Source organism: Carassius carassius, chromosome 41, assembly GCF_963082965.1.
Source record: "Carassius carassius chromosome 41, fCarCar2.1, whole genome shotgun sequence".
NCBI lineage: Eukaryota > Metazoa > Chordata > Actinopteri > Cypriniformes > Cyprinidae > Carassius > Carassius carassius.
Window position 1 is genome coordinate 8,059,922 of NC_081795.1, and position 27,155 is coordinate 8,087,076.

The window sequence follows — 27,155 nt, forward strand, 5'->3', positions numbered from 1 at the left end:
AATAGCCCCGGGACGTGGGGCTAAAGATTTTGCGAGCCCTGCACATCAGTTCTATCTAGTTTGTGAAACACTGGTTTCCACACTGGTTTCGTTAAACAAAATAAATTATTATTTTAAAAGATTTTGATGATTGACTCAAAAGAATCATCAGTTCACTAATCGGATCATGAACTTGTATTACCGGGCCAAAGATGATCTATTATTGAACATCTCGAATGAATAAAAACTTCAAGTTCATCTGTAAAGCACATAAAGCTATCGTTTGAGTTTATAAACTTCTATTTCATGCATGATTCGTATGGATCTGCTAACTGAATGCAAAGTGTGAGTTCTAGAAGAATGTTTGTGTCTTGATGAGCATGTATCGCTCACTAGGAGTCGCTAAATGAGCAGCTGCTGTTCTTTTTTTTCTTTTCTTTTTTCAACGGAGGATCAGTTGTCCTATTGGTGATAAAATCCCCAAACTGTTTACTTAAATATTAAATTAATAAATTACATCAAAACAGGGGCGTTTGCATTATGATGTGGTGGGCTGCTGTGGGCCAGAAAGTCCAGGGCAACTTTTTGGTCCCAGTCCGCCCCTGAATGGCGCTCCCCTATCCAAAAAGCACAACCAGTTGTATTAATAATGTTATCCTGAGTGTGAAGTGTTACAAGAATTTGTTTTAATTAAGGTGAAAAATAAAAGTTTTGTTTTTAATGTATTTGTGTTGATGTTGAAATGGATTTTAAAACATATGGTATCGTAAAAAGTATCGTTAGGAACCGGTATCGAAACTGAGGTATCGAAATTGGCACCGAATCGAAAGATTTTGAACAATACCCAGCCCTATTTAGTGGTAATCACGGAACCAGATTTACTGACTAGATGTGCATGATCATAACGTTAGATATATATGGCCCAGCCCTATACGCTACCATACATAAGTCTGAGGTCAGTAAGATTTCTTTTTAAATGAAATTAATGCTTTTATTCAGGAAAGACACATTTAATATTGGTCAAAAGTAGTGGCAATATAGACATTTATAATTTCAAAAAAAGTCAATGTTGTTCTTTTAAACTATCTATTCAAAGTAGGGCTGGACGATTATGGCCTAAAATCAAAACCTCGATTAATTGAACATTTTACCTCGATTACGATTAATGAATGATTATTATTATTATTTTTTTTTGCCCTCATAGTTCACTGACAACGTTTGTATTGTAAGCAGGGCCGTAGCTGGGGTTAGCAGGACTCTGGTGCAGGTTGTACCAGTGGGCCCTGTTTGAAAGTTTAATTTGTATGTTCGTTCTATTTATTTGTTTGTGCCATTTACACAGTGTTTACGATTTTTCAAGTTTGTAAGTGTCCAGGTACAGAAACCGAATAATTAAAGGTAAAATAGCACTGTAAAAATTAAACATACAGTCAAACCAAAATTCAGACACCTTCAACATTTCTCACATTATCAGTTTATTTGCTATAGTTTAGAAAATGGTAATAAAATATGACAAGAACTCAAGAGTTAAACTGTCAGAAATGGCAAGTGGCAAAATTGGCAAGTGGCAAGGCTTAATTACACGTGAAAATGATACGCTTTCATGACGACACGCAGCAGCGTTCTGTCAACTGTCCTGAGCGTTTTTTTAGACTGGCCTCAGCCAGACGGTTGAGATCGACTAGTAAAGGTGGGATATTTTTTCCTATTGAAAGCGCAATCTGACATCATAGCTCACTATCAGCAGTTATTTTATCTATGTTCGTAACATTTTTTTTTACAGATTATTGCTCGGTGTAAGAGATAAATAAAGATCAGATAAAGATAAATTAGCACAGTACCAGTACGAGTGATTACGTGTAAATTAGTCATACTGTCTCTATATTATATTGTGAAGCTGTGGGTTGTAAATAGCATAGTTCCTTCAAAAGTAGAAAAATATGCTATAATACGTTTTGAGATTCTAAGCTACTTTAGTAATAAATCACAGGACAGCGCTGATAAAAAAATTTTTGCGTTCCTCTGTGTGCGCGATCTTCACAGCTACTGTTTATATGAGTGTTCGTGCCACAATGCAGCTGCGCGAACATGGGAGCTCGAAATAATAATACACATCTGACCATCTAACCGCTTGAATGTCCAAACCATAAAACAAATACAGCTGACAAAGTTTAGTGAAGACGCAAGGCTCAACGCTCGCGCGCCATCACTATGTGTTGAACCGGCGTTCACCACCGTGTTTTGCTTTTATGCCACTGATTGGAGAGCAGAGTCATATGGCTACACACGCGGCAGTATGCTTTTAAGGGGGAAGTATTAGGATTAAAAAAAACAAAATAACCGACATAGGAAAATTAAGTCGGTTAGAGGTTCTGAATTTCGGTTTCGATTACTTTTACTTTTCGATTAATCATCCAGCCCTAATTCAAAGGATCCAAGATCAAAAAATTATTATGGTTTTGACAATAGCAGCACAACTGTTTTTAACAGTGAAAATCATAATCAGACATGTTTCTTGAGAAGCAAATCAGCATATTAGAATGATTTCTGAAGGATCGTGGGACACTGAATACTAGAGTAGTAAAACTAATTACATTTTAAAATAGAAAACAGTTACACAGTATTACTTTTTTACTGTTTAGACATCTGGTAAAAAAAAAAAAAATGCCCCTAAACATCACGGTAATGTGTATCATAATTTTTTTTGGCCTACTCTTTAGTCTAGAAACTGGTATCAGCTTTTACAAAACATATAGTTTGACTCTTGGCCACAGCTATGATAGATTTCATTGCATCCTTTACAGAGTATGGTGGTTTCAGTTGCTGTCTTTTTATCTCTATCCCGCTCTTTCTCTGTCTGTCTCTCACTCACAGCTCCCAATTAAAACAGGACAGCAGAGCACCCACACCAAAGTGAGCACAGAGCACAATAAAGAATGTTTGATCAACATCTCCAAGTACAAATTTGCCCTCGTCATCAACGGTCTGACCAACATACTCAAAAATGTGAACAACATGGTAAGTCTATAACATTCAAGTTTCCCATCTTGATATTTGTATTTTGAAATTCCAGTCATTGTCTTATGTGAGTGAACTGCCTTGACATTGCACAAATAAATCCAAGATGGCAGATAAATGTTTATTTAATTAATTGCTGAAAATAAGTAGGCTGAAGCCTGAATTTTTTTTGGATTTATGCTTCGAGTGTCACACTGTTAGCTTAGGAACATGGTCATTTCAAACTCTATTGCAATCAATTGAGAGAATTGTCTTCTAGTCTTCTAGTCTAGCAGAGAAGAACCTCTACCTCTCCCAGCTGATTATCCTGGACACACTGGAGAAGTGTTTGGCAGGGGTGAGCAGATCATCCTATCTCACAGTGAATTTTGTCCGATCTGTCGCTTGTTTTGACTGTCTTATGTCCTGCATTTTAAAAGCATTGTTCCTTGCTGTGGTTTCACCTTTGTTGCTGAATGCAGTGCAAAGTTGCTTTACAATCACAATTTTTTCATTATTGCCTATCCAGTCTCTGACCTAAGAGATTTCATAGATTTTATTTGCAGATCCTTATAGAAATTAAAAGCAATTTTCAGGAAAAATGGTTTGGACTATATTTATCAATTTGATCATGACAACTATTAGTCTGTTTTTTTTACTATTCTAGGCTGTAGAAATAAACTGAATGTGGTGAAACAGGAACTGCTTCATAGCATCATGGCTATAAAAAAATTAATCAACATCTTGGAATCTCAACTATTAAACAAACAGAATAAAGTTTTTAGCCATGGTATAATCGAAATGGTATACTACCATTCAAAGGTTTGGGATCAGTAAAAATTCAAAAGTCACATAATCTGCATTTTTAATGTTACAAAAGATTCTTATTTCAAGTAAATGTTGTTCTATTGAACTTTTTGTTCATTAAAGAATCCTGAAAAAAACACTGAAGACTGGAGTAATGGCTGCTGAAAATTCAACTTTGCACAAAAATCACAAAAATAAAATATATTAAAACTATTTATTTAAATAAATAGAAAACAATTATTTTAAATAATAATAATATTTAACAATATTAAAGTATAAAATAAATGCAGCCTGGGTGAGCATAGGCAACTTCTTTGAAAAGCATGAAAAAATCTTACTGACCCTAAATTTTTGAACAGTAGTGTGAAATGACTAGTAATTTCAGTTTGATAGCTAATTAGTAATATGAGTTTGAATTACTTTATAGGAACATCATAGGGACAGAGATCTTCTCAGAGATTTTCTGGTCTCAAAAAGCAGAAACTGTCCAGAAATGTTTTTTTGATTGCTCATGAACTCGCGTACTCATGAAGTCTTAGAAACAGAGCCCTGGTAAAACAATTAAATCTTTAGCTTATGCTCCCAGACAGAAGGCTCTGAACTGGCCCTGTCAGGAGATTATTACATTTGCAGGTGTTTCCTCGTCCTGAGATTATCTGGATTTTCCTTTATAGATTCTTAATTTTTGCTTGCCCAGATTTTACACAGCTGTTTGATGTCATTTTTTGTTTTTGCTAAATTCTTTTTATGTCATTTAGATGGGGAGGTATACTTAAGAAAAAAAAATGTTTTCTTCCATACTGTTCGGGATTTAATTTGTTCACTAAAAGTCAAGGACCTTCAAGACAACTAAACACTGTATTCTTTGACTAGTTTTGGCTGTCATTAGTTTTAGTATATGACTTCCTCTCTACCATTGTTACACATTTAGGGCTTTTACTTTGACCCAGTATGTGTGCAGTATATTGATCCGCTAATGTGTTTGTTCACTGCTCTTTCATTGGATTTAATTTCTGTTCTCTTCCCCCTTTCCTGCATGATGCTGATCCTGAAGCGCTTTTTACTTGCTGTAGTTTTAGTTTGGTCTTCAGCTTGCAACACAGTAGATGTTATTAAATGTTACAAACACAGTATGGTGCAGCACACATAAAAAAAAGAGAATAGAAATAATAAAGTATACTGTATATTTGTGTGCATCATCAGCAACCCAAGGACTGCCTAAGGCTGGATGAGGCCATGTTGGTAAAACAGTTGCTCCCTGAAATCTGCCACTTCCTGCACTCGTACCGTGAGGGCCAGCATCACGCTGCTCAGCTGCGCAGTTCTGCCTCTGCCGTGCTTTTCTCTCTCAGCTGCAACAACTTCAATGCCGTCTTCAGTCGTATCTCCACCAGGTACCTTTCTAACACACTGGGGGTTCCACAGGGCTTTGTTCTAGGACCTCTTTCATTGTGTGAAACAGCCCCCTAAATAACCCATAGTTACTAATAATAATCACTTATTTTACACATTGTAAGCCTAACATAAATAGTGTTATATTTGTGTAAATTCTATGCTGTTTTACTTGCTTAACTACAAATTGAACAGCTTAATGCTTTACCAATTATTATCTTTAATATACCAATGTCTTGTCATAGGTTGCAAGAGCTCACAGTTTGTACAGAGGACACAGTGGATGTCCATGACATTGAGCTCATCCAGTATATCAATGTAGACTGCTCCAAGTTAAAGAGACTCCTACAAGGTAAAGCATGCTCTATTTTATTAAGTTTTTATTGCATCAGTATTCTGAAAGTTTATTGTTGATGATGAATTTTATGGGTATTCTAAACTCTAAAGCTGCACGGTTAAAATCAGAATCAAAATATGGCACAGTGCAAGTATTAAACCACAAATGTGTAAATAATTTCTAATAATTGTATTTAAATAAATATATGGTCTTAAACTGCTTGATAACTTCCTGTATATTCCCTTCAGAAACAGTACTTAAATTCAAATCTTTGAAAAAGCCGGCTCAACTTGCAGTAATCAGCAGTTTGGAAAAGGTATGTACTTTGTAAACAGTACAATAGATTAATAAAAAATTTTGCTTTGATAATTCACATCTGATTGAAGGTAATTATAGTAAATATATTTGATATGTTTGTGTCAGGCATTCTGGAACTGGGTTGAACACTACCCTGATGAGTTCACTATGCTCTATCAGAGACCCCAGGCTGATATGGCTGGTTAGTCACACCATAACTCATATCCAGATTGACTTGTTTATTAGATTGCTTGATGAAGTCCAGGTTTACATGTGTAAAGATTAAACTGTGTATTTCTGTGTATACAGACTGTGCAGAAAAACTGTTCGACCTGGTGGACAGTTTTGCAGAGAGCGCAAAAAGAAAGGCTGCTGTGTGGCCACTACAGATCATCCTCCTCATCCTCTGTCCAGAGATCACTCAGAGCATCACCAAAGAAGTAGGGGGGGAGGAGAAAGCTAACAAGGTCAGAGGTCACACAGTGAATTAGACTTCTATTCCTGCATCTTTTATTTACTCCTCCTTGCTGTTTCCAAAGTCGTTTATGTTGAATTTGAGCATTGGAACCAATCACAGACATATCTTTTGTGCATACAAATGTTTTTGGAGACAAACATAGCAGATTTTTTTGTCTTTAACAGAAGTCATTTGTGGACAGTCTACGGAAGGCTCTGGGACAACACAGCAGCAGTAGACAGTTGACAGAAAGTGCGGCCGTCGCATGCGTCAAACTCTGCAAAGCATGCACTTACATCAACTGGGAGGACAATTCTGTCATCTTCCTCCTAGTTCAGTCCATCGTCATGGACCTTAAGGTGAGGAGGACCATTAGTTTGAGTAAACAGTTACAGAGCAATACATGTCTGAAGGGAATGAAGAACATCTATTCTTGTGTTTCTAGTTTTGTGTAACTTTGCTCTCTCTTCTCTCCCAGGGTCTTCTGTTTAACCCTACTAAGCCATTCTCAAGGGGTGCAGGCTGCCAGAGCGCCGATGTGGATTTGATGATCGACTGCTTTGTGTCATGTTATCGCGTCAGCCCTCGTAACAACCAGCATTTTAAGGCAAGCTTGTTTATTAAATTTTAGTGTCAAGCATTTTGCAACATTATACAACATTATAGCAAATAATAGACATTAACCAAAGATTTCATATTATTACTATCACAGCATACTGAGCTAGTCAACATTCATTTCAGGACAAATTTAAAGTCATTGCCATAACCATAATTGCCACATAATATTGCCCATAATATAATTTTTATTTTAATAAATTGATTTCTTTGCTAGGTATGCCTGGCCTCGACTTCCCCTCCTACCTTCCATTTTGTCTTGGTCAACTCCCTGCACAAAATTATCACCAATGTAAGTATGATCTCTGTATGGACATTCACGCAATGCAAAAATATTTAAATATTATGCAAATAATTACATTTTTTAAACATTATGCAAATGAAAAGCAACTTTAAATAATTGAAAGACCATTGATGCAATTAAATTGTCTCAGAAAGTGTCAGCATTCTGCTTGAGTATTGATGGTTGTTCATGATAAAATGCATTTTGTGATTCTGTTATTTATAAACAGACATGCATAATTATTTTTACCAGCAATTCATGTCAAATGTGATTAGATCTTTTGATCTTTTTTTTAATTTGACTTTTTATGGCCATTTACGTAGCCCACCAATAATGTTAGTGGATCCATCAGAAACAATGCCTTCTAGCAACTTCCAACAATGAAACCACTGCCAGTGTTGCTATAGAAGTGCACTAATTTTGCACTTTATAGCTTATTAAAGTCTTTTGTAAAGGCAATTCAGAGAATTGTTTCTAAACACATTATGAATGTTAGAAACATATTGCTGAAAACATGTTACAAAGAGTGTTGAGAAGTTTAACCGTTAAACAGTTTTTCACCATTTTCGTGTTCAGGATTTTTTGGGCGGGCCTGAAATCATGTTTCGAATGACTCCCGATTCTCCTAACACTATAACAACTAGAGCACATTAACATTGGTGGTTTGTTCGCTCAATTGCGAGTTACTGTCATTACCTTTTGCTAGCTATGCCTTCATCACGTAATTGCATGCATGGCTGTGTCAATCCAATTAAGCTGCTAGGTTGTAGTGATATATGACAGTTGAGCGAAGCGGCAGCTTTCCTTCGAGTGGGCGTGGTTTCAGCACAGACAGCGGACACGCCACCAGCATTTGAAAACAGACTACTGCTTATTTTTTCAAGGTTTTTTTGGTAACCTATTTACTTGGCTTTTTTTTATAGCATTCAAATTTGGGTGGGTTGTTAATAACTCATTATTCTGTGGTGCGAACTAACTCAGACCACATATTTAATATTGCTTTACACAGACTTTAATATTTCACATTCATGTTCTTGCTAGTCACACCTGGACTGGTGGCCGAAGATTGACGCCATCTACTGCTACTCAGGAGAACTGCGCACCATGTTTGCTGACACATTGGGTCGAGTGGTTCAGAGTCTTGGTGCCCATCCACCGCTGAGGATGACATCAGTGAGACAAACACTAATGCTATACATTGACACATAATCATCCATACAGTTTATGATGTATAGAAAAGCAGAGGTCTTTGTTGTAAATTTCATTATTATTTATTTTTATTTTTTTTGCAGAGTCTGACATTCAAAGAGAAAATGACGACTAGTTTAAAGTTCAAGGAGAAGTCCACTGACCTTGACTCGCGTTCTCTGCTGCTGGCCCTGGTCAAACTCATCCACGCTGACCCCAAATTAATGCTGCATGTGAGTTTTTGGTGGTAATATGTATGAAATAGTCATTTAGCTTCTGTTAAAAGTATGATGTTACCTTTTGTATAGTTATTTGTAAGTTATCTTAGAGTTGTATCTGCGTATTAGGCTAGGGATGGAAAAAGTATTTTAATGTCTAAAAAGTTGAACCTGTCACCTTTGACTCCTTGCTCCTTTAATTCTGAAAAAAATGCTCTAATCCAACAGTGTTTGTGTTTTCTGACAGGTTCAAATCCTGGATTATCCAGATTAGGATTTAAAAAAAAATTTTTATTTTACTGAAACAGACTGGTTCTTTTTCACAGTCTTTTCTTAACATGATTTGATATGAACTATGATTTGACCTACAATGGTCTGTCTAAACAGCTAAGCTTACCAATAGACAATAGAGTTCAAGGATGATTCTGATCAAATGTAACATTTTTCTCTCCATCAGAACCCAGGGAAACCCGGTCAAGAGATCCAGAACAGCACAGCTGAGCTCATCAAAGGTCTGGTCCAGCTGGTTCCTCTCAACCACAGTACTGAGCTTTCACAGGAAGCCATGGAGGTAAGACTGTTTGTTTCTCTGAACCTCTCATTTGGTGGTGTTAACTCATTTACTCAGTCTTGTATTCTCACCCAGGCACTGTTGGTGTTACATCAGCCAGAAACGATTGAGCTGTGGAACCCTGATGCACCCATTGAGACCTTCTGGGACATCAGGTGGGCATAAATAGATTGGGTGAGGTTGTTAAGTAGGCAAGTGGAAAGATTATCTGATTATATTCTCCTTACTCACCTCTCAGCTCCCAGGTCTTATTTCTGATCTGCAAGAAGCTGATTGGACATCAGATGATCAACAGTACAGAGATACTGAAGTGGCTCAGAGAGATTCTCATATGTAGAAACAGGTTTCTCCTAAAGAACAAGGTAAACATATATGCTGTCTCAACATGAACATCTAAATGGATCATGAATTCATCCTGAAATCTGTGAAAATGCTCTCATTCATGTCTCATTGGTGTGCAGGAGTGTGCCACACAGGGCAGTCTCATCCCTATCAGCAGACAGGCTCAGACCAAGCTGGAGGTGTGTCTCTACACCTTCCTGTGGAGCCCTGACGCAGAGGCTGTGTTGGTGGCCATGTCCTGTTTCCGGCATCTCTGCGAGGAGGCGGACATCCGCTGCAGTGTGGACGAGCTGCCTGTGCACACGGTCCTGCCCAACTACAACACCTTTATGGAGCTGGCCTCTGTCAGCAATATGATGGCTACAGGTTCGTGGTACAACAGTCTCTAGATTTGACTGACAGATTTAAGCTTTAGGCCCTGTGTCCACCAAAGCGTTTTTAGGCAGCTGAAAACACCCACCTGTGAACGCTTGAGAGCGCTTTTTGTGGCGCAGATAAAATATATCTGATTTGGTAGATAATTTGTTTCTGACTAAAATGCTCTGTATGCTCAGAAACCAGTAATATAATTTTTTTTTCAAATACTACTCAAAAAAATCTTGTATAGTTATTGTCGTGATATATAGTTATATGTTGTGAGATGTTTAATCATATTTTATTTGTTTGTTTATCACAGCATTTGATATTGATGTAGCTAAATATTTTTTTTAAATATACAATTTATTCATTTATAACCAAAATTACTAATGCTGTAATATTTTTGTAAATCAGTTAATATCAATGTGGCTAAGTAAATTAATTTATACATTTTTTTTTTTTTTTTTGGTCGTGTGTGTGTGTGTATATATATATTTTATATATGTATATATTTTTTATATCTATGTATATATGTGTGTATAGATAGATAGATAGGTAGATAGATATAAAAAATATATATATTTATATTTGTCCATGAACAGGGCATTGCAAATTAAAACACTATCCCCCGGTTTCACAGACGAGGCTTAAGCCTAGTCCCAGACTAAAGTGTAAATCTGAGCTGTTTTACTGAAAGAATCCTGCAATGACTGATCTTGAAATATATCAGTGCCTTTGTTTTGTCTTAAGATGCACACAAGTACTGTTTTTTTCTAAGACATATTAATGAAAATTACTTTAATGTCCTTATTGAAATATGGCTTAATCCTGGTTTAGTCTAAGCCCTGTTTGTGAAACCGAGCCTTTATGTCCGTTTGTGTGTTCAGGCCGCAACACACTTCAGAAGAGAGTGATGGCGCTGTTAAGGAGGATAAAATACCCTACAGCTGGAAATTTAGAGGTCAGGATTTCATTGTGTCAGTTTATGTGAATTTCAGATGTAATATGTTTTTTTTTTTTTCGGTTATTAATTGCCAGTTGAGATATTTTGCAGCATCTTTTAATTAATTTTTTTTTTTTTTTTTAATCTTAGGCATGGGAAGACACATATGCAAAATGGGAGCAAGCTACTAAACAGATACTCAACCACCCGAAAAAAGTGGAAGATGGAAAGGTAGTTAAAAAGAACACTGATCAGTCAGGTATATCACTTTTTTCCCCCTTACAGCTATTTTCTCTCTGTCCTCAGGAGTGGATCAACATGACCGGTTTCTTGTGCGCTCTGGGAGGGGTTTGTCTCCAGCAGCGGAGCACCCCTAGCCTAGGCACCTACAGCCCTCCTATGGGCCACCTAACCGAACGCAAGGGCTCTATGATCTCTATGGGCTCTTGTGAGGTCAACAGCGAGACGTCTCTTAACAGGTTTCTGGAGCGTCTGCTGGGTCTCATGGTCTGTACGCATGAAAAGGTTGGCGTGCAGATTCGCACCAACGTCAAAGACCTTGTTGGACTGGAGCTCAGTCCAGCTCTCTACTCCATGCTCTTCACCAAGCTACGCAACAGCATTGGACGTTTTTTTGAGACCCAGGGTCCGGTAAGAGTTGCTAGTCATGACATGCAGGTGTTAGAAGAAGTGCACTTTATATTTTTTATTTCAGAATTGTGGAGGTGTAATTTAACACATTCAGAGCTTAAAGCTCATCCTCACAAAAGAACTGGTTAATATTGCACTCAAATAAAAAGCAAATGTTTTATTATAAATACAATAGAAAATTCATCATGGAGTTAAATTCTTGTATAATTAAATTTCGTTATATAATAACATTTATTTTGATTGATTTTTTTATTATTATTTTTTTTTTAAATCTTTGTAGATGTTTATGTTTATTATTTATGTATATTTAAATATTTGATCATATTTATTAAATATATTTAAATGAGTACAAAAGTATCTCTAATTGTCATGAAAAAGGCACAATGCAAAAACGCTCCTAAATTTATACTTCATTTTCTATTTCAAAATACCAGCAACAAATATAACAAATTACTCAACTTATCAACCAATTAAATTTCTTGACTAAATAGTTGTCATGTATAGTTTTGGACACAAGGCGGCAGAATATCAACGTTGTCGGATCAATCCAGACAATAAACTCCTTTTAAAAAAATTCTGTGCTCAGAATTTGCTAAATGTATATAATGAAAAAGTACATAATAAATGCATCTACCAAACCGCCTTTTTGTGTTATCCCAAATCAGTCTGGTACATTTATAATAAGTGATTATTTTTGGACTATTGTAGCCTGTTCGGGTCATCTCTGCTGCAGTGTAACACACACCTTTGTGCACCAAAATTTACATAGTGTTTCTTTAAATGCCTTCCAATCAGCATTCAGTGATCTGTTTAATCTAGAATGTTCTAACATGCATTAAACACTGGAATCTTTTGTAAATGTTATAAAATGTTCATTTTATATCATATTATCAGCATCACATCACATTCTGCATAAGCTTCTGCCAAATTCTTTGTCTATGTCTTTGTTCTAAAACTTTGCCTCATTTTCTTCTTCAGGTTCCCATTACAGACACGAACACACTGTTTGTAGAGCAGACCATCGCCATCATGAAGAACCTGCTTGACAGTCACACTGAAGGAAGCTCAGAGCACCTCGGTCAAGCCAGCATTGAGACCATGATGCTCAATCTAGTTAGGTGAGACTTTCATTTACACTTATCTTTTTTTTTTTTTTTAGAAAAATGTTGATATAAACACTGGATTTGCACAGATGGTTGGCATTTTAATTAAAAGAGCATTAAGAAATATATTTTTCCATTAAAGGCTTTTTCTTAATGATCCCTCTTTCTTTCTGTTTCCTTTTTCTGTCATCCTCAGGTATGTGCGTATTTTAGGGAACGTTGTCCATGCCATTCAGATCAAAACTAAGCTGTGCCAGCTCGTGGAGGTGATGATGGAACGCAGGGATGACCTCTCCTTCTGCCAAGAGATGAAATTCAGGTAAACTTAAACAAAAAATCACTCAACATTTTTTTTTTTTTTTTTTATGTTTTAGAAAGAAGTAGCTTATGTTCATCAAGGTTGCATATATTTGATTATAAAACCATTAATATTGTGAAATATTATTACAGTTTGAATTAAATGGTTTCTTTTTGGATATATTTTCAAATGTAATTAATTTTTGTGATGGCAAAGCTGACTTTTCAGCAACATTACTCCAGTGTTCAGTGTCACGTGATTCTTCAGATGCTTATTTAGATCCTTAAGAGTAAATCCATGTTGAAAACGTTTGTGCCGCTTAATATGTTTGTAGAAACCATGATATATACATATGTATATTATGATATACCGTATATATATATATATATATATATATATATATATATATATATATATATGTGCATGTATGTATATGTATATATATATATATATATATATATATATATATATATGCGCATGTGTATATATATGCATGTGTATATATATGCGTGTATATATATGCATGTTTATATATATGCGTGTATATATATATATATATATATATATGCATGTGTATATATATGCATATATACGTGTGTGTGTATTTCAGGATTATTTGAATTGATACTTCAAAAGAATAGCATTTATTCATCGGTGTTGAAAATGTTTATGCTGCTAATGTTTTAGTAAAAATAAATATATATATATATATATATATATATATATATATATATATATATAAATATATATATATATATATATATATTATATATTATATATATATATATATATATATATATATATATATATATATATATATATATATATTATATATTATATATATATATATATATATATATAAATATATATATATATATAAATATATATATATATATATATATATATATATATATATATATATATATATATATAAATCATAACAATTAAGCACAACAGCACTCACACAATGTTATAGACGCATACTGAACATAATTTTTTTTATTTTTTTTATTTTTTTGCATTGAAAAAAGTAGATTTTTGTTTTGTTTGTTTGTTTGTTTTTGTTTTGTTTTGAATCGTGAGGTTATGAGATATCAGACTTTGCTGCTTTTTTTTTTTAGAAATAAAATGGTGGAGTACCTCACAGACTGGGTGATGGGAATCTCTAATCAAGCAGCAGACGATGACGTCAAATGTCTGACCCGGTATTGTCTTTGCAGTTTCATGCCATTCATAATATGTATAGTGGCTTAAAGCCTGAGAGCTTTTCTTATCTTTTCTCATGCTTTGTTTTTGTGAACGTGTCCTGCAGGGATCTGGACCAGGCGAGTATGGAGGCAGTAGTGTCTCTGTTGGCTGGTCTTCCCCTGCAGCCTGAGGAGGGTGATGGAGTTGAGCTGATGGAGGCCAAGTCTCAGCTCTTCCTGAAGTAGGATCCTCCAACCAACTCTTTGTTTTGTCTTTCAATGTCTGTTTTCATCCCGTAATCTCTTCTCTTCCTCCTTTAGATACTTTACGCTGTTCATGAACCTGCTGAATGACTGCAGCGAGGTCGAGGAAGACGGCCAGCAGGTGGCAGGCCGGAAACGTGGGATGTCCAGACGACTGGCATCTCTGCGGCACTGTACTGTGCTGGCCATGTCTAATCTGCTCAACGCTAATGTGGACAGCGGCCTCATGCACTCCATCGGTGAGAAACACTGACATTGTCATGGATTCTCATAGTACTTAAGTCGTTTTGACTGAAGAATATGATTCTGATGTCTTTGAATAGGTCTGGGGTACCATAAGGACCTGCAGACGCGAGCTACGTTCATGGAGGTGCTCACTAAGATCCTTCAGCAAGGGACGGAGTTCGACACGCTTGCAGAGACTGTGCTTGCAGACCGCTTTGAGAGACTCGTCGAGCTGGTCACCATGATGGGAGACCAGGGCGAGCTGCCCATAGCCATGGCACTGGCCAATGTGGTCCCCTGCTCTCAATGGGTGAGGGATATTAAAATAGAGCTATTGTCTGTTTAAAAATATGCCTGAAAAGGTTTAAAGCAAACTCTTTCATATTTAGATTTTTTTTTACACTCAGAAGCTAGATGTAGAAGCTAAATAAATTAATTCTAAAATATTTTTCACACAATAATGAAAATTTGATGTGGATTGTTTTTGATGCAGAAAATAAAGTTATATTATAATTTTTTTATGGCATTATGAATGGGCCTTAAAGGTATAGTTAACCCAAAAATTCTAATTTTGTCATAATTTAATCAACCTCGTGTTTTTCCAAAACTGTATGACTTTCTTCTGTGGACCATGAGATAATTTTTATTTTTGGGTACAAACAGTGGAAATCAGTGGGGTCTAATCGATTAATTATTCATCTTTATAACTCCGAGAGTGAGGCATTGAATTAATTGTTGGTCATTTGAGAGCTGTTGTGCTCCTTGTTCTGATGGTTTTCAGGATGAGCTGGCCAGGGTGTTGGTGACATTGTTCGACTCCCGTCATCTGCTGTATCAGCTTCTATGGAACATGTTCTCAAAAGAGGTAGAGCTGGCCGACTCTATGCAGACCCTCTTCAGAGGAAACAGCCTAGCCAGCAAGATTATGACCTTTTGCTTTAAGGTAACATGAAACTATGCCTGTCATAGCACATTAGTGCTAAGTTTATGATACCAAATCTGACACCAAACTTTTGAATGGCAGTGTATGTGCACTTTAGACCTGACTATGTGTTTGCAGGTGTATGGCGCTGCATATCTGCAGAAGCTTCTGGAGCCGCTGTTGAGAGGAATCATCACCACGCCAGAGTGGCAGCAAATCAGTTTTGAAGTAGACCCTACCAGGCAAGTTTACCTAGTTAAACTCATATTGCTAAGACTGTTTAGTCAGGTCTAGCTTTTACTTCACCTTTGAAGGGGAAATCGGATGCCCCTGTTCCACAAGTATGACTCTTTAGGGTCTTCATGAAATGTCTGTAACATATTTAGGTTAAAATTTCTCAATGGTCGTGTAAAACAACACAATTTTTAACAGCTCTGTTCACAGCGACCTGTTTTGGTGCATGTCTCTTTAAATGATTATGAGCTACCACTTACTCCACCCCTGTCGTCCCTTAGTTTAGCGTAGTGTAGTTTTTAGTGTATTTGGTGCCACATTACTATCAAAATCAAAACGAGTCCACTGCGTGCTCAGTGGCTCTGATGTCTGGAGAAAATGAAGACTCCTGTTCACTTTTACATCCAACTACAAAAAACCTGCATTTCTTACGAGACATTGCTGCTACGGCTGCTCGAGCGGAGAAAATGATGGACAGCGTACAACTGGCTGAGGGTGGAAATATGCTAATATGGGACAGTCTGTCAGCGGTAGTAGGAAGTGCAAAATGGCTTTATAATTGAGACAGTTTCATTTTTGGGGGATTAAAAAAAAAGGAAAGAATGGATTTGTATCATTGTATGGTGGTTGTGTCCAATGACCCCTTTAAAGAAGTTTTGCATGTTCAAAGTACAAATGGGTTTCTCTCACTGTCATTCTGCTGAAATGTTAAATTTATCTCATCTCCTCTATAGGCTCGAACCAGCAGAGAACCTGGAGGAGAACCAGAAGAACCTGCTGCAGATCACAGACCGCTTCTTCCTGGCCATCATCAACTCTTCAACCGAGTTTCCTCCACAGCTGCGCAGTGTGTGCCACTGTCTCTATCAGGTACGTTTGCTGCCTAATGCCAGTCTGCTGTTTTTTACTCCTGTTACTGCATCCTCTGAATGACTGCACGGAGGCTGTCTTTCTTGCTTGAGCATCCACTGATCAGTCTTCCAGTCACTTCTAACAAGAGAACCTGCTCTTATCCTCTCTCACGCCACTGCTCACCTCTATCTGTCTGTGTTTAAATATATCAGACAGCTTAAATGCCTCCGTTTACTTTAGATACACACATCAGATACATTCAACATGTAACTGTTGTCATAAAATGTATTGTTTGAATGGCAATCCTGCATACTTCCATTATCCCCATTAAAGTTTAATGTATTCGAAAATGACGACAAATGGCAAAGAAGATCTGCTGAATCAGACGTACAGATTCAGTTTGGTCAGTAAACATATTTTGATAGTGCTTGAAGCTGTATTGCGAAAGTAAATATGTTTTGTGCAGGTACAAATCACTATTCTCCTTGCTGCTATAAACCATATATATATATCTCACATGGGGTTTGGTATATTTATATAATGTTAACACAGTGTATTGAGCCCACAGTTAAAATCACTTCCACCTGAGTGTACAAAAATGATTTATTTTGTTCCTTTCTATTATGACTCGAATTGAAAGAAATTGAAGAGTCTGTTAATGTAGTTGGTGGTGTATCTTTTTTTAGTGAAACAAAATCACCAAGTTCTCATTTGAAAGTATCAACTGTTTTCTAACGTCTCTGATGTGACTGCACTGTGTCAAGGGCACCATCTTGTGGACGGTGATACATAAAGTAGTTTTTTATGAATAGAAAAGGAAGCTTTGAATGAAAAAAACACCTTTTATGTTCTTCTTTCTTAATTACATGTAGTTTTGTTTTCTTGTTGTTTCCTTTCATAGCTTTTCTTGTCTTGTTTGTAATCACAAGGATCGGGTTCAAGTTTATTTTTTTGTAAAGCGCTTTTTACTATACAAATCATTGCAAAGCAACTTTACAGAAAATTAAGTTTCTACAATATTTAGTCATAGCTTATAAGTGGTGACTGTGGTATAACTGGTGACTAATAGGAGAAAATTATTGGTCATACAATCTTTTACATTTTTAACACACTCTGTTATCTTAGATAATTTAGAAGTTTCATCTGATCTCGTTGACATATATAGTTGAGTATCATCAGCATAACAATGGAAACGAATCCTGTATTTTCTAATAATATTACGAAGGAGCAATATGTATATTGAAAAAAGAAGAGGACCTAGGACAGATCCTTGTGGCACACCATATTTTACTGGTGATAAATAAGATGACTCCCCATTTAAATAAACAAAATGGTATTGATCAGACAGGTAGGATCTAAACCATCTTAGAGCCTGCCCTTGAATTCCTGTATAGTTTTGTAATCAATCGGGTTGTGATGTTCGGCTTATTAAATCCCATAAAACTGAAAAGATAGTTTTGTTGCCCTTTGAAGAAATTGCTAGTGAAGTGACATTCAGCCAGTGAAGAAGTGAAGTGAAGTGAAGAAAGTGGTCATTGGCCATTGCTTTTCCGTTTAGTAGATACATTTAAACACAGTCTTTCCTTTCTGGGAAAACAGACTGGAAAAAAATGTACGACCATCAATCCTGCTACACACTGGTGTTGGGGGGATATGGTCATTTTTCAAATCATCATATCGTCAGCCCATGAGATCGACGATACACGATATTATCTTGCATGGGCGGAGCAAGAGAGAGACTCTTTGTTCTTGTCATAGCATAACTATTTGGTGTTTTAAACCATGCAGGTGCGAGAGAGAGAGCCTATGGGCTCACCGATAATCAAAAAATATACTTTAAAACATACTGACTGATTTAACTAACGTTAAATAAAAAATACTGTATTTAAAACAGCTAGTTTATATATAGTCAGACGCAACTGTCATATCGCGTGTCCTGTGACAAATCTGCCGCATCTGCGCACGGAAGTTATCAGACTAAATGTTCTGCTAAATCAGTCAACTTTGAAAATTGATAGTAGATTTCTTTTAAAGTCCAACAGTTTTACACTAATATTGGACATAATCGAACATGCAAAATATAAAAGTATTCAAAATGGGTAAGTTCATATATTTGGAGTAAAGTTGAATTGAACTGATGCATCAGTCATACAGTGCTCCGGACTGCGTGCCTCATGACTAGACCGATGCACTACCACACAAACAAGAATGAGATGCATTCTAACATAACTGTGGCATTAAACTCAGTGAGGGCTCTTTAAAATATCACACACATATAGACCATTCAGATTACTTGTTAAAGTGCAATGAAATACCTTATATCTGCAGACGATGTAAGTCTGTTTGTGGATGGAGACGTAGTAACGGCCAAAACTATGTATTTTGCAGGCATCACATTATAGTGCGGTGTGCATGAAAATAATAACAAGGCGGCAGAGCGAACTTATTATCCATAATGGTTCTCACGTAGTTCTTCAATGTTGTCACCACATATCTAGTGCTATAAGTTAAGTGATCAGTCTTTAAGACAAGGACTACTTGAGAGGCACAATGGATCATTTCGTTCTGCCGCCTTGTTATTATTCTGTCTTTACTTCATTTGTAACGGCAAGAGTTAATCTCGCATGTTTGAGAAGAGCGCGTTGCTGTGTACCAGCCATTAAATGTGTGGGACACCAACTCCTCATTTTCTATCTCTTTCATTTCATGGATTTAACGAGTTATTAGAGTCAAAGCGTTACAACTTCATCGACTACAAGCTCCAATCCTCTATGGTGTGTGTGTGTGTGTGTGTGTGTGTGTGTGAAATGCGGTGCTGAAGTGAAATAGCTGCGCAGTTTGATAGCCGAATTACAATAGGCCGCCTAATAAAAATAATAATAGCTATTATTGTCTAAAAAATTAATAGGAGAATTAGCATAATATCGTCTTGACTATCGACGGAGAAATCTGCTTATGTCAATATCTGTGACTATCGTCGATACACGATTCTATCATCTATCGTCACAACCCTACTACACACTCCCTTCTGTCCTCTGCATGGTCCACTTTCATACTGATACAAACAACGCACATATTCTGGTCTTTAATTTCCTGCAGCTTAGCGTTAACTTATTGCTTTTATCTTTACACACTTAATACACTTTGTTTGCTTTGGCCGAGAACTCTCTCTCTTCTCCACTGTAACATCTTTCCTGCTTTTGCTTCACATTCTGCTTGGAGAGCTTCAAGACGGTGTTTCTTAATCACTGAAGTAAACATGAATGAAATTGTTCGTAGATCAGCTCTTAGGAAGGCAGTGGTTGTGTTGTCTGCTCCTTCATTGTGTTTGTATGCACTGTGGCTGTGCTGAGTGCAGTTGTGTAGCTGCTGTGACCTCTCTGTGCTCATCTCTGCCCTGTAGGCTACTTGCCACTCCCTTCTGAATAAAGCCACTGTTAAAGAAAAAAAGGAAAACAAAAAATCCGTAAGTGTTTTAGCACTTTATTTTTTCTTTAGCTGCCATTAGTTTGGGTTTATTCATACCATAAATGCAACATGTGTTTTTTGTTGTTGTTGTTTTTTTTTTAATGAATTTGTTCATTTTATTATTATTTTTTTTCTTCATGTTTTTGGAGTTTGTTTTTTTGCCAGAACATCTTCAGAAACACCTGTGTGTTAACCGTGTTGTTTGAAATATATATGGTTTTCTTATGAAGACACCTCAATTTTTAACAACATTGTGTGGAAAACGAGCAGCTAAACAAACAAAATAATTGTACTGCTTTGGATTTCAACTGTTGTGGACTGGGTCAGTGGTGGCGGGCAGTTTGGATCAGTTCAGCTTTTCTGTGCCTCACAGTAAAGCAGAAGACGGTTTCTTTGTGTGGGTTTAGGGTCTATTCTAACATGAAGTCAGTGTATCGTCAAATATGCAGACCTTGAGCCTGGTACTGAATAGGTCTACCTTCTGAGAGTTTATAAACTCGAAATGCTTCTGAGATTAAATTAGAAAACTATGAATCTGTATTTTGGCCCCTGGAAGAGTCTTGTCTTTCTTGGAAAGCTTTCGATGAAGGTTTTAAGTGATTTGCATGCTATAAATACATGCTATATAATGAACATGTTGGCGTTACTCTGGCTTGTCATGTGCTTTATGGGGAGTCTTCGAACAATGGTTGTGCATGTTTCAATTTCAGAAACCATTGGTGCATATGCATGCTTGATAATATGTAATGGTGTAAAATCAATTCTTGGAGTATTGGATTTGTTGCCACACATTGCCATCAATATTATTTTTAGTGTGTCTGTGCATTGTCACATCCTGTTCTACATGCATTTATTTTGGTTAGTACAAGACTTCATTATGTGCTTTAGTGTGGTAATGTTTATTAGTACTTTGTGTGTACATTGCATTTTTAGTTGATAATGGATAAACTGCGTCAGTTTACATCCTTGCTATCATATTAGTTTGTTCCGTGCAAATACTGTTTCAAGCCCCATGACTCTGTTTGCTTACTTTCTTGTAGAGCCTGTTTTTTCTGACATGAAACACATTTATCAGTTTTTTCTCCCGTCTGCCATTCACATAATTTTTTTCCTCATAATATCCTTTTCTAAATTTTAAACCTATTGAAATTTATTACATTTGTTAGTAATGTTATATAATCATGATGGCAACAATATATCAGAAAGAATTTGACTTTTGCCTGTCATTTGCTTGTATTGCGTCCTTCTAGCACTCAACTATCTTTCCTCCTGGTTTCCCTCCATCCATTTGTGCAGGTGGTCAGTCAGCGGTTTCCTCAGAACAGTATCGGTGCAGTAGGAAGTGCCATGTTCTTGCGCTTCATTAACCCAGCTATTGTATCACCATATGAGGCAGGCATCCTAGACAAGAAACCACCACCTCGCATCGAGCGTGGCCTCAAGCTAATGTCTAAGGTAAGTGAATGTTCTCAGATATTATACATGTCTTCCACAGGGCTCTAAGAGTGTGACCAATTTCGTCGCACATGAGACCTAATTTCTCAATGGTGCGACTAAATAAATAATAGGTCTCACCGGTTTTAGACAGCCATTAATTAATGATGAAACAAAATTGCTGTGCTGGTGGAAACAACACGAGACCTTGCTAACGCGACTGTCAAGAGCGACTCGACGGTGTTTAGTGTCCCGCAGCTGAATAGTTCTCCATTCAAGTATACGCAATAAACTTAAGCTTGCAAAGCACTGTAATTATCATAAATGTGACAGGGGAAAATAGAAAGGAGATATTTGAATTATTTACTAATAGTCTAGTGTTTTCTGAGTCTGTGTCGCAAGGATGAAGTTGCCTGTTTCACCATCTCGCCTTATAGACATGTCAAGCTTTCTATAGATATGTCTCTTCGTTGAGTATTCACGGAGTTACAGTTCATTTTAATGACGTGTTTGTAAATGAAGATCAGCGCAGACAAAGGCTGCAGACAGCACACCTTGTTTATTTTTATTTTATAAATGCACAAAGTTTTGTTATGTCTGTATACAAAAAAAGTAGACCCTTTCCAAATTCGACTCATGTATTGCTCTTATCTGTACGAACAGAACTGAAAGTGTAATTTTAAGTTCTTTTCAAGGTTATCAGGAGAAAATGCCTCATAACGCGTATGCGCGTTAATCGACTCCAGAGGGTTAAAATACTTAAATTTTCTATTCTTTTTATTTAATTTATCTTGAGATGTTTTAAGTTTATTTTCAGCTAGGGCTGGGTGATATATCTAACGATATGAGCATGCGCATTTAGTCAGTAAATCTGGTTCCGTGATTACCGCTAAATCGACATCACCTGCTTTTAAATGGAGTGACATTTAATAGAGAGAGCCTATTGAAGCACTTTAAGCACCAACACTTTTTCAGTAAGTTACCTTTGTTGTAGAATTGTGCTCCAAATAAAGAACTTTATGTTGACCAGATTGTTAGTTAATAATTTAAGCTCCAAGTCAATATTGCATTATTTGGTCAGTGATTAAAAAAAAAAAAAAAGCGAACTTGTAAAACTGCGGTGTTAAATGCCATGCAGTCAGAAATTTGGGTGCACCTAACTTTTGTACTGGTGCACCTAAGGAAAAAAAGTTAGGCACACCAGTGCAACCAGTGCAGAAAGTTAGTCTAGAGCCCTGCTTCCATTTCCATCATCTGTGGTGACTAACTGGCAATGAAATGGTTATTTATACCTCCTAGTTCCCACTTAATATAATTTTTTTTTTTTCAGGTACTCCAAAGCATTGCTAATCATGTCCTTTTCACAAAAGAGGAGCATATGCGTCCCTTTAATGATTTTGTCAAAAGCAACTTTGATGCTGCCAGAAGGTATGTTTGTATTTGATTGATTCTCGTATATTAGATTGTATTTGTTTCTCTCTATTGGAGATTTGTAGCAGATGTTCTTCACATCAAAATATCTTTGATTATTTAACCTGAAAGAGAAACCTAAGTATACCTAAGAGTATGTTTGTAACTTCTGCTATGCTTTGGGGGTATGCAAGTATATATGTGTTTTTAAAAGTTAAAGATATGGCCACTAAATGGCCATAAAACTCCAGTTGTGATTTTATCGAGTCTTGAAACACAATGTTTTAAACCAATCTGCTTCTCAGAAACTTTATGAACCTTGGGCTTCAAAATGCCTCATTTTTGTTTTGGTAGGTTCTTCTTGGATATTGCATCTGATTCTCCGCCAAGTGACTCTGTGAACCACAGTCTGTCTTTCATCAGTGACGGCAATGTGCTTGCCCTGCACCGTCTGTTATGGAACAACCAGGAAAGAATCGGCCAATACCTGTCCAGCAATAGGTAAAATAGCATCTAGATATTCAAAGAATGTCAAGTCATTTGCAAGGTATACACGTTCTGTATGCTTGGGTTTTTTCAGAGATACAATTTTTTCTAGATACAATCTTTTTCCTTTTTCTGTGGTAAGTATAAAGAGTTTAGTGCATGGAAAATATGTAATGTATACAGTTTTAATACAGTTTAAAAAAATCTTGTAATCAAACTTTAAACCATAGGGACCACAAGGCAGTGGGTCGCAGACCATTTGACAAGATGGCCACCCTCCTGGCGTACCTGGGCCCCCCTGAACATAAGCCAGTAGCTGACACACACTGGTCCAGCCTCAACCTCACCAGCTCAAAGTTTGAGGAGTTTATGACAAGGTTACTGTTTTTGCCTTTGTCACATATAATATTAGAAGATAGAAGAAGATTACACACACAATCTGTTGTTTCTCTTCCCAAATCTTTACTCATGTCTTTTTTGTTGAGGAAGTATTATTTTACTCTTTTGTCACTTTTAGAAAATACTGGTCTGTGAATTCGTACAGAAATTCGTACAGAAATATTTTCTTGTGGGTTTCTTAAATTCAGCTTTAGCTTTTTTTTTTTTTTTTTTTTTTTTTTTTAAGGGAATAATCAAATGCCATTTAAATAACAAAATGTGTGAATTGCACAGAGTTTTTTTTATTTTCAGAAAATATGTTGTATAATTTAGAATTTAGTTAATTAGCAGTCTTAATATTAATAATCTTAATAATCTTTTTAATATATATATTTTTTTATTTTTCAGGCATCAAGTTCATGAGAAGGAGGAATTTAAAGCTTTAAAGACCCTCAACATCTTTTACCAAGCTGGCACATCTAAGAATGGCAGCCCAGTCTTTTACTACATTGCACGCAGGTAAGAGTTTTTTTTTGTTTTTTTTGGAGTCATGCTGCTTTGTTGCGATACGTGGCCTGTTGTTATTTGTGTTGTAACTTTTGAGCCTGGTTTTCTGTTTTACTCCTATAATCCGGTTCATAATGTTTTTTCATGTCAAGTCATATTTGCATTTGTCTCTGAGAAGCTTGCATAAATTTACAGAATAGCTGCAGTAAGTTCTCATTATTAGTTTATTGATGTCAGCCTTAGTACGTCATTATAAGACATTATATACATCATTATATATGACTCCTACACACCTCTTATTAATAAAAAACACCTATCCTTAACCATTCTGCATTTGTGAGGTAATTAAGAAATGTCAGTGATGTCAACAAATGTTTTTTTTTTTTTTTTATATATATACAATCATACATTTATTTTTCTCTTTTTTTTTTTTACAGTTTGAGCAAAAATCTAAACAAAATCAGTAATCTGTGTTTTAGCTTTTTGACAAACATAGGCAGTTTGTCAAATGGAGTTGATGATCACGTCTGCTGGAAGAGGTTAACCCCTTAACTGTCACTCACGTTTTTGAAGATAGACTTGAATGTGCATGATACAAACCTAAATTTTTATAATTCATGACTGAAAACATTTTGTAACATGATTTTGATGTGCCATTTACATGGTAATGCAATGTCTGATTTTAAAATGGGTTTTAAAGGATGTATTTTGAGATTTTATGTTTTCAAGTGATATATAACTTCTGATGATTTCTAAAACATGATAGAGAAAAAGGCAACGAGGAAGTCTTTTTTTTAAACAAAGGTCAAAACTCATTTTGTAATGTAGATTTCTGAGGGTGCACTCTTGTCATAAATTAATCTATTACTTTTCCTACATAATTTTTAACAAATAATATTGGAAAAATATATATTTGGGAGTCTTGAACCTTTCCAACGATATATAGTTTGTCAGGATTAGATTAGATTTGATTGTAATATAGTATAGTCAACGTAGGCGTCCCGTATACGGGACGGGGTGACAGTTAACAGGTTAATAACCACAGTGGAGGTGACAATATAGATCAAAACTCCAAACTGTCCCACGATTCCAATAGGTGAAAGAGTTGATGCAGAAGAAATGCTGGGGTTTGTGCTGATGGTTGTGGTTCTGGTGGCTGTGCTGCTGGTTGTGCCATTGGTCATACTGAGGTTTGTGCAGTTGGTCATGCCATTGGTTGAGCAGTTGATGGCAGTAACATTGGAGCCTGCAGTTCTAAAAGTCCGGGTGGTCGTGCTGTTGATCGTGCTGGCAGTCATGCTGTTGGTTGTGCTGTTGGACGTGCTGGCGGTCGTGCTGTTGATCGTGCTGGCAGTTATGCTGTTGGTTGTGCTTTTGGACGTGCTGGCGGTCGTGCTGTTGATCGTGCTGGCAGTCATGCTGTTGGTTGTGCTGTTGGACGTGCTGGCGGTCGTGCTGTTGATCGTGCTGGCAGTTATGCTGTTGGTTGTGCTGTTGGACGTGCTGGCGGTCGTGCTGTTAATCGTGCTGACAGTTATGCTGTTGGTTGTGCTGTTGGACGTGCTGGCGGTCGTGCTGTTAATCGTGCTGGCAGTCATGCTGTTGGTTGTGCTGTTGGACGTGCTGGCGGTCGTGCTGTTAATTGTGCTGGCAGTCATGCTGTTGGTTGTGCTGTCGGACGTGCTGGCGGTCGTGCTGTTAATCGTGCTGACAGTTATGCTGTTGGTTGTGCTGTTGGACGTGTTGGCGGTCGTGCTGTTAATCGTGCTGACAGTTATGCTGTTGGTTGTGCTGTTGGACGTGCTGGCGGTCGTGCTGTTAATTGTGCTGGCAGTCATGCTGTTGGTTGTGCTGTCGGACGTGCTGGCGGTCGTGCTGTTAATCGTGCTGACAGTTATGCTGTTGGTTGTGCTGTTGGACGTGTTGGCGGTCGTGCTGTTAATCGTGCTGACAGTTATGCTGTTGGTTGTGCTGTTGGACGTGCTGGCGGTCGTGCTGTTGATCGTGCTGGCTTTCGTTCTGGCCATCGTGCTTGCCGCCGTACTAGAGGTCATGCTGGACATCGTGCTGGCTGCTGTGCTGTCGGTAGTGCTGTCGGTCGTGCTACTGGTCGTGCTGGTCATCGTGCTGGCCACTGTTCTGTCGGTCGTGCTGGCGGTCGTGCTGGCGGTCCTGTTGGCCATCGTGCTGGCGGTCCTGCTGGCCGTCGTGCTGTTGGACGTGCTGGCGGTCCTGCTGGCCGTCGTGCTGGCGGTCCTGCTGGCCGTCGTGCTGGCGGTCCTGCTGACCGTCGTGCTGGCGGTCCTGCTGACCGTCCTGCTGGCCGTCGTGCTGGCCGTCGTGCTGGCCGTCGTGCTGGCGGTCGTGCTGGCGGTCGTGCTGGCGGTCGTGCTGGCGGTCGTGCTGGCCGTCGTGCTGGCGGTCGTGCTGGTGGTCGTGCTGGTGCTGGCCGTCGTGCTGGTGGTCGTGCTGGTGGTCGTGCTGCTGGTCGTGCTGGTAAGACCATAGTTTGTAATCATTACAGCCACTAGCAGTAGTAGTATCTGAGTTTTGGAAGCCATATTCAGATCTCTCACTATTTAGATGGGGCAAACAACAAAATAAAATTATAGTGTTTCTTTTTGATTTTTAATTGTTTTTAAAATCATATTCTATATAGTAATTAGGGGTGTGCCCAAAGCTGAATACCTTATTCCTAAAGGCACGGACAATGCTTCAAAACAGAAAACATATAATAAAACGCTTGAGTGCGAAACTGAGAAAAACGACTTTAAAGTTTTTTACTCGTCCAGCCAAATTAATTTTAGGTAGGACATTGGAAATTTAACAATTAGATGTTTTAGTAATGAAAATTATCTACATTAAAAAATTGTGAACTCAAACTTGATTTTTACTCCTATTTTGAAGTTAATGTCTGCAAAATGTGAGAAGTCACACCAAGGCAAAAGGCAGT

General features: G+C 37.3%; 1 protein-coding gene across 8 annotated transcripts in view; it reads left to right on the forward strand.

The window, feature by feature from the left end:
* LOC132123557 (neurofibromin-like) overlaps window positions 1–27,155 on the forward strand; it is a 76,870-nt gene that overhangs the window by 7,953 nt on the left and 41,762 nt on the right. For 6 of the 8 annotated variants that reach the window (XR_009426533.1, XM_059534252.1, XM_059534254.1 and 3 more), the window contains exons 1-25: window positions 7,050–7,173; window positions 8,206–8,337; window positions 8,457–8,585; window positions 9,028–9,141; window positions 9,217–9,296; window positions 9,380–9,503; window positions 9,603–9,849; window positions 10,728–10,801; window positions 10,934–11,014; window positions 11,090–11,434; window positions 12,413–12,552; window positions 12,734–12,856; window positions 13,957–14,040; window positions 14,148–14,264; window positions 14,344–14,525; window positions 14,610–14,821; window positions 15,293–15,454; window positions 15,572–15,675; window positions 16,402–16,537; window positions 19,923–19,985; window positions 21,284–21,442; window positions 22,752–22,849; window positions 23,186–23,332; window positions 23,548–23,694; window positions 24,104–24,214. Coding sequence is in view for 7 of the 8 variants with exons in the window: in XM_059534252.1 (XP_059390235.1) it covers window positions 8,269–8,337; window positions 8,457–8,585; window positions 9,028–9,141; window positions 9,217–9,296; window positions 9,380–9,503; window positions 9,603–9,849; window positions 10,728–10,801; window positions 10,934–11,014; window positions 11,090–11,434; window positions 12,413–12,552; window positions 12,734–12,856; window positions 13,957–14,040; window positions 14,148–14,264; window positions 14,344–14,525; window positions 14,610–14,821; window positions 15,293–15,454; window positions 15,572–15,675; window positions 16,402–16,537; window positions 19,923–19,985; window positions 21,284–21,442; window positions 22,752–22,849; window positions 23,186–23,332; window positions 23,548–23,694; window positions 24,104–24,214 (3,248 nt within the window). In the remaining variant the exon portion in view is untranslated. Of the gene's footprint in view, window positions 1–2,853; window positions 2,998–3,256; window positions 3,335–4,986; window positions 5,178–5,420; window positions 5,528–5,760; window positions 5,829–5,935; window positions 6,012–6,118; window positions 6,277–6,451; window positions 6,626–6,744; window positions 6,874–7,049; window positions 7,174–8,205; window positions 8,338–8,456; window positions 8,586–9,027; window positions 9,142–9,216; window positions 9,297–9,379; window positions 9,504–9,602; window positions 9,850–10,727; window positions 10,802–10,933; window positions 11,015–11,089; window positions 11,435–12,412; window positions 12,553–12,733; window positions 12,857–13,956; window positions 14,041–14,147; window positions 14,265–14,343; window positions 14,526–14,609; window positions 14,822–15,292; window positions 15,455–15,571; window positions 15,676–16,401; window positions 16,538–19,922; window positions 19,986–21,283; window positions 21,443–22,751; window positions 22,850–23,185; window positions 23,333–23,547; window positions 23,695–24,103; window positions 24,215–27,155 lie in introns of those variants that run through there. The other 2 variants (XM_059534258.1, XM_059534255.1) reach the window with 2 other exon arrangements.